This window comes from Lemur catta, chromosome 11 (genome assembly GCF_020740605.2).
Source record: "Lemur catta isolate mLemCat1 chromosome 11, mLemCat1.pri, whole genome shotgun sequence".
In the NCBI taxonomy this organism is placed as follows: Eukaryota; Metazoa; Chordata; class Mammalia; order Primates; family Lemuridae; genus Lemur; species Lemur catta.
Genome location: NC_059138.1, coordinates 78,132,085 through 78,145,420, shown reverse-complemented (window position 1 = coordinate 78,145,420; position 13,336 = coordinate 78,132,085). Strand labels below are relative to the sequence as shown.

General features: G+C 33.8%; 1 protein-coding gene across 6 annotated transcripts in view; it reads left to right on the top strand.

Annotated features, from left to right (window-relative positions):
* The window catches only part of NT5C3A (5'-nucleotidase, cytosolic IIIA), a 57,932-nt gene that overhangs the window by 35,315 nt on the left and 9,281 nt on the right, over nt 1-13,336 (top strand). Inside the window, exons 1-3 of one of the 6 annotated variants that reach the window (XM_045564583.1) lie at nt 491-785; nt 4,973-5,027; nt 11,816-11,914. In XM_045564583.1, the coding sequence (XP_045420539.1) occupies nt 4,992-5,027; nt 11,816-11,914 (135 nt within the window). In that variant the 5' untranslated portion in view covers nt 491-785; nt 4,973-4,991. Of the gene's footprint in view, nt 1-490; nt 786-1,871; nt 2,876-4,972; nt 5,028-11,815; nt 11,915-13,336 lie in introns of those variants that run through there. The other 5 variants (XM_045564584.1, XM_045564585.1, XM_045564586.1 and 2 more) reach the window with 5 other exon arrangements.

The window sequence follows — 13,336 nt, the reverse complement described above, 5'->3', positions numbered from 1 at the left end:
CTGGACTTATGAAAGTTTACAAAAAAATATAGGAAAATATGAGGAAAAACAAAAATCATTTTAAATCCTATTGCCCTGTAATAAAGATTATTATTAACATTATATTGACCACACACACATCATGTCTTTTTGCTCATGGGCTTAAATGAACTAATTTTTAAGAAAAATTGTGGAAAAATATACACAATATAAAAGGTGCCATTTAAGCCATTTTAAAATGTACAATTCCATGGCGTTATGTACATTTACATTGCTGTGCAACCATCACCACCATGATGAACTCTTTCTTCCCAAACTGAAACTGTGTACCCATTGAGCAATCACTCCCATCCTCCTCTCCCCAACCCCAGCAACCAAAACCTTTTTTTTTTTTACTTTGTATTAAAATACAGTATTCATACAGAAAAGTACATATGTCACAAGTACACTGAGAAACCACTGACAAACCATGAGGAAAGGAATATTTTTAAGGGTTATGTAGAGGTTCCTTTTTTCTTTGCAGAGCCAGTTTCCTGTGTTCTTATAGTACGGATTTACCTTCTCTTAACCATCACATAATTTCAATTGATTATGTTCTGTAAACAGACTGGTGGCTAGCTCAGAGCTAGCAAGGCTGTAGGGCAGAGCATAATAAAGCACTGTGCAGTATTACGTCACAAGATTTTTGCATAGGGCTTAGTCAAGGCTTTTTGGAACCGCCCTCAGTTGCACCTTGTGCTATATTAGTACTGCTCAGACAGGAAGAATTTTCTTTTGCTGGCGTTGCTCATCCGGTTACCTTCAGGGTAAGTGTGTACAGTTCATGTAGACAGAAGAGTTTCTCTTGTTTAACTTTATATGATTCTTACTTGATTCTGTATCTTGCTGAAATTTGGGGCATTTTAAAATATAAACTTGGGAAATAAAAGAATGATCCAGTCTAATGCAGAAGTTTATAGTTTGCAAAGATACGAACATGCAAAATGTTGAAGAGTCTAAGGTCTCACAGATTTTTTTTTTTATACATTCTAATTTTAAGAGCTTCTTGTTTGACATGTAGATGTTAAGAAAAAGAAAAGTACCCTCAGAAGTGTCTTTCCAAGTTGGGGGAAAACACTGTAAGATTCAATTTTGTTGTTTATTCAGTTGCTGTGTAATTTGGTTTTGCTGATAGCTACATGCTTTGTGTCATTAGGGTTAGGAACAGTTTATTATGGCTAGTAGTAAAGATTATTAATTTTTTTGTGCCTGTGAGCTTTACCCAGGATATCATAGAATGGGATTATACTGGTCTGTTTTACAAATTGATAAAAATCTGGATTACTGATTTATAACAAATCATATATTGAAAATTAAGATTTAGACATGTATCTTGCAATAAAAGCCTAGAATATCATGGGCAAGTTAGATTTAAATAATTGAATCCTCCACACTTTATAGTTTGTTTGGGTTTTTTTTCTCTCTCTCTCTAAATCAGAAAAATTAGATCATGTAGCAGACTGTTTCTTAAAGCAGTTTGCTTGGTTTTTATTGGCAGCCTGCACCAAACCCTGCATCTCTGGATATCGCTCATCACCTATGCTGTTGTTCTAGAACAAATCCAAGGACAGAAAACTCAGAGTGCCTTAAGGGTAGTTAGTATAATTTACTTAGTTTCTATCTGCCTTGGTTTATTTATCTTGAAAAAGGCTATTAGATATTAGAGGTAGTGAGGGTGGGAAGGATAGAGTAAATTCTAAGCATTGAAATTGTTTATTTTGATAAGTATCCATAAAATTCTGACTGAGAAGCTGTTTTACCATTTAAGAAAATTAGTGTAAATTGCCAATTTTTAAATAACTAGCCATTGAACTCTATTTTTTCCTCTTTCCTCCTACAGCCTCCTCTTTCCCTCCCACCTTTTGCTATTCAGTTTCAATTTTGTTTCTTGTCTGTACGGAGAAAAGTTTCATTTTGCAGTTTGTGTATTTTTTTTCCCATTGCTGAGTTGAAAATCTGATTAGGGAGAATTATTTAAATGCCCCAAGAAAATGATTACAACCCTACAGAAAAATCAAACTTATGCTTTGATTTTCCATGTGTTAATCACCCTAAGAAAGTAACATTTTTAAAAACTGAAGCTTAAGACAAATAGGTTAGGTTGCTGGAAAAGTACAGAAAAAACTGATTCATTATCAGTACTGTTGCTGATACCCTGTCCATATTATAGTAATATATATTAATATCTTTTCTTATGTAAGTAACATACAGTTTGCCATTCACAATTTTATTATCTTACCAATGTAGTTTACAATATTTCTGCAAGTATCAAAATTAAAGCAGAGTCACAACTTTTAAAGCTATAGTAACAAATTTAATCTTTTTCATTTTCTAAGACAGAGTCAAGTAGGTCTTCAAAAGTATTCAATTTGCATTCAGATACTTTAAGACTTGTTTTAAAGCAAGTAAATTTTTTTCATGTAGACATACCAATTTTCATTAATTGATTTAGAAGCTATCATCTCAGAACGAAATACCATAACTGAATTAATACCATAAATTTTCAGTTATCAAGTTTGTGCTATTTAAATGAAGTTCTTCTTACCTCTTGCTTCAGTCTTTAGCCTTGTCCTACAAATTCCTTGTAATGAACACTGCTATAGTAGAAACCTTAATCTTATACAGAAAGTACACAAATTAATTATTTTCCAATTTCCACATTTTCCAGTCCACATTTAAAGATTTCAAAGACTTAAGACTTTAAAACTTCCTTTGAAGAGAGTTTATAGTTCAAGGGTACTATTTTCTATTTTTGAACATGTCTTCTACACTTGATGTGTTTTTTCCAGCAACTCTTCTCTTGAAGCATCTGCAACAGATGACCGTTGGCAAAGTAAGCCAGAACTTTATAAACCAGGTATAGGTTTACAAGCCTATTGGTTTAAAAGGTTTAAAAATACCCTGCCCTAATTTCCAGTGTCTTCCTTAGAATAATGCCAGAATGCTGACATTTATGGCTTAGTCTTCATACTTTTTAAAATGATACAGACCTCAGAGTGATTTTTATGTAACCACTGCAGTATCACTTTATGTGAGATTATCTTTGAACAAAGATAAATTCTGGTCAGATTGCCAGTGAGGATTGGGAAGAATAAAAGATCTTCAGTTGAAATTTGCATAGTATCCATGAATTGTTAGGTTTGCTTATTTAAAAAATGTCCTAGAGTTGGCCATTATCAAATTTGTGATCAGTCTTTGTTTATTTTGTTTATATAAAGTTTGATGAGACCAACTTTGATTGATGGCAGATTGTTTTTTTACCTGGTAGTATTGGTTTTTGTTTTCTTTTTTTCTTTTAAAGTAAAAATGATTGCTCCAAAAAGCATACTTGAAGGTAGAGGCTGGAGTGGAATTGTGCTACTAGACTGTGTAACAAAAAGATCTTAGATTCTCAGATATTAAAATGAATTTAATTAATTCTTCACTGCTTGAATTGTTTTCCTTTGGGCTTTTCAAATGTTTCACAGATTATGAAATATTTTTATAAACACTACTGTACTTTTCCACATTCTTCTTTTTTTTCAAGCTAATAAAATGGTCTTGAATAGTGCCTTTTGCGAAATCTAGACCCCTTTTCTGATATTAAATATCAAAAAAATGCCAGAAGCATTTAGTAGTTATGCTTTGATTCCTATAAATGAAGAAACAGACTTGCATGCAAATTCTGTGATACCTTCTTTGTTAAAGGTAGATGACTATGACAGAAAGAAGTTAGACCAAGGAAACTTTCATCTAAACTAGAGACTACTAATCTCCAAAATACCATTATAATTATATTTTAGGGGTGGTGATCAAATGCTTGATGAGTTGTATAGTAGTATGACACACACGTATATACTTCTACAGATTACATTATTTCTCAGGTGTGAAAAATTGCAAGTATCTTCTTACTATTTGGAAATATTGTTTACTCAACTCTAAGATGCCATCAATTATGAGACCATCAACTTAACTAGCAGCCTTTCTGAGAGGGAGAAAAGACATTTTGCAATTTCATGGACTTAAAGTGGAAGGGGGGGCTGAATTTTAGAATTAGAGAAATTTTGATATATCTCCTGTAACACCTTTTAATTAAAAGAACACAGATCTAATGCCCAAGTTCTATTACCAGAGTTTAAGAAAAAGCCAAATATTTTTCCCTTTCAACTAAATTGCCCTTTCTAAATAGTGCTTTGATTATAAAATTTTACTTATCTGGAATAAAGTAAAAATAAAGTCATGGAATAAAAGCAAATTAGTAATTTTCCCTAAGATCTATACTATAAAAATAATAATAATAATGGTGAGGGGTATTTTAAAAACTGCTGCTTTTAGTTTCATGAATAGATACATATAAATTTCACCCAGACTCATAAAATGCTTATTCAGTGGACAAACACTGTCACATACCCATTTTGTGCCAGACACTATGCTAGATTCAAACATGACTTATATCTTAGTCATATCATATCCTCAAATTAAAGATTTTAATATAAGAAAATTGAAGAAAAAATTAGACTTTTGTGTTTTATGTTTCTCCCTACTTTGTTCCATTTATCTATTCCTACATTGATTCAGAAGTAGCAACATACAATTTTCCGACAGACTTCATCCTGACATGTAGAGAAAATGTTGATAAAATATCCTTGCAATAAAGTGAGGTGGTTTATTGGCAAATATTTACTCCATTTTAACTTTTTGTTCAAATTCTAACACCATATTAAGTTCTTCTTGTAAGGGAGCTCCAAATTCTCCATATAAAATGTTTAACCCAAAACTATGCCAGATAGAGTAAAACCTTTGCTGAGCTTCTTAAAAAACAAACCAAAAAAACGCTCGTAATAATTTGGTATTTAAATCATACCAAAAGTACCACCTTAGTGTGTTATCAGATACAGGAAGAGCCTGAAATTTATGTGTGTCACGTGTACCTTTCTTTTTCTCTTTTGCTGTGACATCACCTGGGAAAATCCAGAAGATTGGATAACCAAGAAATGACTAATCGAGAGTCCGCTGTACATGTGAAAATGGTGGGTATTTGAACATTTCCAGTTCCATTTATAATGGTGAATCTTCACCACTTTAACCTCTGTCTCTAACCTAATAATTATGGGACTGAAATTTTATACAGATCGTTCTTCACAATGCTTGACATACAATAGAATTTCAAATACTGATTGAATTGAATTTCAAATTATCTTTGAAATGTTTTGCTTGAACTCTAATGCACATTACAGTGCTTCTTAGAATATAAAATGGTTACCCTATTCCTTTTTATGCTAAATTTTCTTTGCTCAGCAATAACACATGTAAATCATACAGTATGAAATATTCTTGGGCTTCTGAATTTAAATGACAAGCATTCAAATTTTTAAGAAATATTTCTTGCACAACAACAGAGTTCATTGCATTATATACACCAGGATGAGGTAGGAAAAATACAGGCTTTGGAGTCAGAACTGGCTTCAAATCTCAACTCATTCCTTAATAGATACTGTTGGATGAGGGCAATCTTATCTTTAAGAAATGTATGTGAAACCACCAACCTCAATAATACTTAATGAAAAAGTATATAAAGTTCCTAACAGCACATTTTAAGCACTCTGTATTATCTCCTATGTTAGTGTTTTAACCATTTAAATACCATATGTACTTGTATGTGTGCAAAGAAATTACATTTATTCTCATATTCACAATGGTAAAATCTTAAAAAAACGACAATTTAAAAAATCCTCTCTTTTAAAGAGGACAACTGCCCTATGATCTCTTTCTTATTTTCTCTTCTTTTTGTTGTTGTTTTTCCTCTTCTCTTCTTTTTATTTTTTCATCCTTCTCTTTCTCTCTAGCTTTTTCTGACCTATAAACTAGAACATGACTTAGTAAGCAAACAGCATTGTGTCACACGTAATACATCTTTTGTTCAAACTTACTTTCCCTCAGCCAGTGTATGATCAGGGTGAAAATTGACTATACGTGGTGATTAAGTCATCATCAGTTTAGTTATAGCTGTTAGGTTGAAGCATATGAAATTGTTTTTATGGGTCAACTATAGTCCAGTTTCATATGGTTCAGCCTAATAACATAGACGTGATCTTTGCATCTATTGCATAATCATTTGATTCAGTGGGATTGAACATATTTCTGTGTAGTCTAAAACTCATTTTCTTATTTGAGTCAACTTTTTTTTAACCAAAATGAATACAAGTAATAGGAGAATTTCCTACCATAAAAACAATGTAATGTTAACGGTACCCTTTACATACATTGTTGTTACTTGGGTCATAGAACCCTCTAACACATTTCTGTTTTAGAGCAAGTAGCAATGTACTCAACTCACCAGTGATTCCTTCAGATTATTGAAGGAAAACAAGACAAAAGGTGTTTTGTTTTGTTTTTGACTTGGATTGCATTAATTTACACAGTTTTTACCTTTGCTTTTCTAAAAATGTTGATAGATCTTTTATGTTGACAACTCCATAGGGTGCTATTCTTCACTTCTCATGATCTGGCTCCAAATCTTTCCTTCCAGAGTTTTCATACACACTCTTATCTATGTTCACTTAAGTTCCAGACAAACAGCTATTTCTCTTTTTCCCACATTAGATGCTGCATTTTGACTCCTCTCCAATCTCAGCATATCTAAACCTTGTTCTCTTCCAAAGCCTAGCTGAGTTGTCTCTATCTCCTTTACTCCCAACAGAAGTAATCTTCATTTCTTCTGTTCCTCTTATATTTTATCTGGACATCTTGGCAATGTATTATTACTTGGGTTTCTATATTACAATCCACATTAGAGAACATGTGCCTTGAGTGTAAGATGTATATCTTATTAAAACTTTTGTATTAATATTTCTTACAGAGCTGCTTAATGCATTGCCTTATACTTAATGACTATATGTGGTGAATGAATGAAAGAATTTGGCCTTAATGTGGAGATAGACCAAATATATGATAGGCAGGGGAGATGGTTATCACTAAAATTTAGTAATGCACAATCTTCTAAATAAATTATAAAATCATCTATATGTGTGGGTAAATACACCAGTCTGAATAGGTGCATTCAAATCTTTACTTTTAATGTAGTTGTATAAAAATTGTAGTGCCCACTGCTTTGTGTACCAGTGCAGAATGAGGTTTTTTGTCTGTATCAAATATAAACAATGGAAAACCAAGAAAGAATATTTCTCTGAGACCATCCAACTGAAATTCCTTTTTTCCCCCACACAGTATTGTTTTATTTTTAAAAATACTTTAAGACAGGGTCTCCCTTTTGTCCAGGGTAGTCTCTTTGGCTCAAGCAACCCTCCTTTCTCAGCCTCCCTGGTCACTGGGACTGCAAGCACACCCAACTGCCTGGAAGGCTCTGTAGGGTGGCCAGCAGGGTAGAAACCAAGGAAATCCAGGTCAGAGCTGTGGGGAGAGCAGCAGGTGGGGCCAGCAGGATGTCTGGAGGAAAGACGGTTAGTGAATCCTAAATGGAAATAAGTTGCTCTTGGAAGATGCCTTCCTCAAACAGTGCCAAGTGAAATTCTTAAGTAATTTAAACTAATTTTTATGTGGGCCATATCCAAGAAGAGGATAATATTAAGATAATTAAAAACTCAACAGAGGGCCAGGCATGGTAGCTCACACCTGTAATCCTGGCACTCTGGGAGGCTGAGGCGGGAGGATCGCTTGAGCTCAGGAGTTGGAGACCAGCCTGAGCAAGAGTGAGACCCTGTCTCTACTAAAAATAGAAAAAATTAGCCGGATATAGTGACACACGCCTGTAGTCCCAGCTACTCAGGAGGCTGAGGCAGGAGGATCGCTTCAGCCCCGGAGTTTGAGGTTGCTATGAGCTATGCTGACACCATGGCACTCCAGCCTGGGCAACAGAGCAAGACTCTGTCTCAAAATAAAACAAAACAAAAAAACCCCAAAACACAGAGATGAGAGTGTGTGTGTGTATGTATATGTCAAGTAATTTTTTTGTCTTTGGTTAAAATATGAATTGTATTTTCTGTACATTATGAATTATACTAACCTAGTTGATTTTTTTAATTTTTAGTTTAAGAATAACAATACATTATTATAAAGAGAATGCATTTGTGTGTTTTTTTTTCTTTACAGAGGTAAAGTTAAATATTTTTTAATCAAAATTTAACATTATAGTTTTAAATCATAGGTTAAACAATTAAACATTTGAAGGTGTCCTAATCTCATCCTGAGAATTAGGATGATTATTAGTCTGGGACATTTTCATTGGATTGATGATACCAAACCACACCCAGAAATTTAGTAACTGCAGTATGGAGATACTCATATTTATCTTATCCCAATGTATCAACAAGATAATACTAAATAATCTAATATTGCTATTTAGTTGTGAATAAAGTGGCATAACTTTGAAATTAATTTCTTTTTTTTTAAGAGACAGGGTCTTGCTATGTTGCCCAGGTTGGTCTCAAACTCCTAGCCTCAAGTGATCTTCTCACTGGGGCCTTCCGAAGTGCTGGGATTACAGGCATGAGCCACTGCACCCAGCCTGAAATCAATTTCTTTAGAAATCATTACTTTTTGAATATGGAAGTAGACTAATGATTAAGGAGTTAATTTTATCTGTACAAATATATTAAAGATTAGTCAGAGTAAATGTATATTAGGTCTTTTTTAATTATAGTATTGATTCAGATTACGCTCCAGTCAACCAACATACCCTGATTCTCCTCAGGAAGGCTTTGCTTCTTCCCCAACCTCTTACATTATGGCCTTACTATAAAATGAATTTGTTTTCTTTTTATGAAAAATGATGGAAATTTTTAGCCCCTTATTTATTTTGTATCGTAATAAAATTGAAAAGTTTTCGGAGAATTCAAAATAACTTAACCTTCAAATTTGAAGTATCATTATTTTATGTGCCACCAAACCAGGTCTATTTTTGCTCAAAAGGAATATGGAAGGAAGGAATTTGTGGAGGTAATAAAACTATGTGATACAGTTCATCATACTCCTGCAATGTGCTGATATTCTGATATTCTTTGGCATATTTCATAAAGTAGTCTTTGATTTTATTTCTTATGTTACATTCTAAAGTATTTGAATAAAATTCCCAGTATCTCAAGTTCTTGTGAAGTATTTCTCATCTACTTCAGTGACATTGTGTGTGTATTGCAAGAGAGGAGTGTTGTGTACCACATAACCCAAGGCAGGTGTAATGGTCATTTTCATATTTCTTTTACCCTGTTGTGTTTACTACTTTATCTGAAGATCAATGGTTGTATGTTGTTGGAAAGCAGAGATACCAATGCCTCTAGCCACTGGTTCTCTTTCATCCCTAGTGATTTAGACTAAACCAGTCTTATAGTTGTTAGCCGAACAGAAACCAGCCTACTTTGAAGTGGTCTTGGTAGTGTTCTCCTATGCATTATCTGAAACTTGAGGATGTGATTTCTTGAGGCAGGACACCTTACTCAGTATGGACACACTGAAATAAAATATTTAATTTTCTTGGTGAAAATTAAGTCAGTGACATATATCCTGTGTTGTTTTCACTAATGAGTTAGTTATTGAATCAAGCATATGATGATTACTATGCACCTGCCAGTTAAGGCTAAGGTAAGAACAAAATTTAGTTGTCAAGAGATAAACTTACTAGCTGAAGTATTCGTAAGGGAGCTACAGAAGTGATATTCCAAAACAGCAATAGTGCCTAAAACTCAACACGAAAACAGTGAGTATTGCATATCATCATATATGTGGCACAAAGTAAACACGTGGAAAATACTGATTGAGTGAATGGATTAATGAATGAAAAAGGGAATGTAGGAACAAGTGCCTATTTGCTTTTCTCATCTATTGAAAAATCACTATAACATAAATATTTAGATAACTTTTAATCCATTGAAACTTATCTAGTTAAGTTAAAAGGATCACTATTTCAAAGTTAGTTGCATTGCAGGCCATCTATCCTATTTAAATATGCCTTTTAAAAGTTAAGTATCCTAGGCCGGGCGCGGTGGCTCACGCCTGTAATCCTAGCACTCTGGGAGGCTGAGGCTGGTGGATCGCTTGAGGTCAGGAGTTCGAGACCAGCCTGAGCAAGAGCGAGACCCCGTCTCTACTAAAAATAGAAAGAAATTATCTGGCCAACTAAAATATATATAGAAAAAATTAGCCGGGCATGGTGGCGCATGCCTGTAGTCCCAGCTACTCGGGAGGCTGAGGCAGTAGGATTGCTTGAGCCCAGGAGTCTGAGGTTGCTGTGAGCTAGGCTGACACCATGGCATTCAACTCTAGCCCGGGCAACAGAGTGAGACTCTGTCTCAAAAAAAAAAGTATCCTGTAGGTTTAGGTCTTTCATTCATGGAGAAAATTTTAATATTAGCACTTCTCTTTTCTGTATACTTCTGTTATTTTGGAAAACATTCTAGCCCTTTTTCTGATTTTTCTACTCTTGTCCATTATGTAGGAACAACATGCGACCTATAGACTTAAGCTGGTCAGATTCTCTTATAGCAAAGATAGAAGGTCCAGGGAATTTTCTGTAACCATGTCTATAACACACATGAAAGATGTTAATATTGGCAATAACATACCCATAATAAAAGCATACACATAAATAAGGATTATCTAGTACAAACCAGTGAGAACCTTGACTGGAGGTACTATTGTTATCTATACTGTACAACTTACTATAAAATAATCCATAATTTTCTTTTCCAAGTTGTATTGTACATGTGCTGTAAGAGCTCTGTGCTTCTTGCACTGATTTTCCTCTGATCAGTTTCATACTATTTGTGATAAGGTAGAAAAAAGAAGTAATACTTAATATGAAATTGTTGAGCAACCCTAAAGTCTTAATAAACCAATAAACCAGCTTAGTAGCAGCCTAAACCCAGATGGTCTAATACTTTTTTTTTTTTTTTTTTTTTGAGATGAGGTCTCACTGTGTTGCCCAGGCTGGTCTCCAACTCTTGGGCTCAAGGGATCCTCCTACCTCAGTCTCTGGAGTATCTGGGATTATATAGGCACGTACAACCCTGCCTAGTGAAATACTGTTTAGTAGTGATCTTAATTTGAAATAAATCTGTTGTAAAATTGATACCAATAAGTTATTTGGAACATAATACAGTAAAAAGGAGCAAAGATCTTAAAGCAACTTTCCAAATTTTAAAATATTTTAAATATACTTTATCTGTACAAAGACTAGCTTTTGGGGAATAACCATGTAATATTTGTTTCCTTGCTGCTCAGAAACATTTTAAATATATATATATATGCCATTAAATTTTAAGGAGACACAAATATAATAACTTAAATAACTCTTTATAACAAAGTTCAAATGTATTCTCCATTCAATTCTGGGATTCTATTTTGATTAATGAATCCTGTTTAAAGAAATGTTTATAACCATATATGAAATATTAATTTTAAAAAGCCAGATGCAAAAGTACATGAAATGAAACTAGTAGAAAATAAATTTAAATGTTGTTTATCTTCATGTAGTAGAACTCTAAGCAATTTTTATTTTCTCTTCTATATTTTTACTGTTACTTCTATGGTAAGCATGTATTACTTTTGTAATTAGAAAAATTTCAATTTCCTATAAAGTAATTGAATTACAAATGTAGTTTTGTCTTAATCTTCTAGATGGAAACTACTGACATGCTTTTAACATTTTTTATGTGCATAAATGGTAATTTAATATGGTGACTTGCTTTTTTAAAATAATGCCTCAACATTTTTATGTCTTTAAATAATATAAGCTTCTGCTTGGTATCAACGGAATCTGGAGAAAGAGGAATTAAAAATAATTAATTAGTTTTCTTCTACTTTTTAGATGCCAGAATTCCAGAAAAATTCAGTTCGCATCAAGAACCCTACAAAAGTAGAAGAAATTATCTGTGGACTTATCAAAGGAGGAGCTGCCAAACTTCAGGTGAATAATTATCAAGAAGGCTTTATTATTAAGCTTTCATTTTTAATGTTCAAGCAGACCCAGTCATCTCCTGTTTTGATAAAATATGACTAAAGCAAGTTTAGATGATTTTTGCCTGTCCTTTAGGGATATAAAATCTAAAAAATATATCTAGAGTTGTTGTAAAACACACAGAATACTGCATTGGAAAAACAAACAAAAATTAATAACCTGAGATAATCTTGGGTTTTCATTAATATTAAGCTAACTGTATACAAATACTAAACCATTTTAAGAATAATATTAATAGTATACAGTTTTAGGCCGGGCGCGGTGGCTCACGCCTGTAATCCTAGCACTCTGGGAGGCCGAGGCAGGTGGATCGCTCGAGGTCAGGAGTTTGAGACCAGCCTGAGCAAGAACGAGACCCCGTCTCTACTAAAAATAGAAAGTAATTATCTGGCCAACTAAAATATATACAGAAAAAATTAGCCGGGCATGGTGGCGCATGCTTGTAGTCCCAGCTACTCGGGAGGCTGAGGCAGTAGGATTGCTTAAGCCCAGGAGTTTGAGGTTGCTGTGAGCTAGGCTGATGCCATGGCACTCACTCTAGCCAGGGCAACAAAGTGACACTCTGTCTCAAAAAAAAAAAAAAAAGAATAATATTAATAGTATATAGTTTCAAATTGCTCTTCCATGTTTAAATAAATCATAGTAGTTCAAAGTAAGATGTAACATTATAAAGAGGACAATTGATTTTTTTCAAGAAATTATCTCTTTGAAAGGGATATTTTAAATGTAAATTAAACCAACAATCTGGATATTCAACTAAAAAAATTATTCCTTTTTTAATAGAGATTGGGTCTCACTCTGTCACCCAGGCTGGAGTGCAGTGGTACCTGATCATAGCTCACTACAGCCTCAAACTCCTGGGCTCAAGTGACCCTTCCACCACAGCCTCCCAAGTAGCTAGGACTATAGGCACGCACCACCATGCCTGGCTAATTTTTTTTTTTTAACTTTTCATAGAGACGAGGTCTTGTTATTAATGTGTTGCCCAGGCTGGTCTTGAACTCTTGACCTCAAGTGATCCTCCTGCCTCAGCCTCCTAAAGTGCTGGGATTATATGCCTGGCTCTTTTTTTTTTCCCCAGTTTTTAAAATTGATGCATAATAATTGTACATATTTATGAGGTACATGTTATATTTTGATACATGCATACAATGTGTAATGATTAAATCAAGGTAATTAGGATATCCATCACCCCAAACATTTATGATTTGTGTTGAGAACATTCCAAATCTTTTCTTCTAGCTATTTTGAAATATACAATAAATTATTGTTAACTATAGTCATCCTATTGTGCAATTGGACACTAGAACTTTATCTAACTGTAATTTTGTACCCATTAACCAACCTCTTTTCATCCCCCCACCCTCCTAC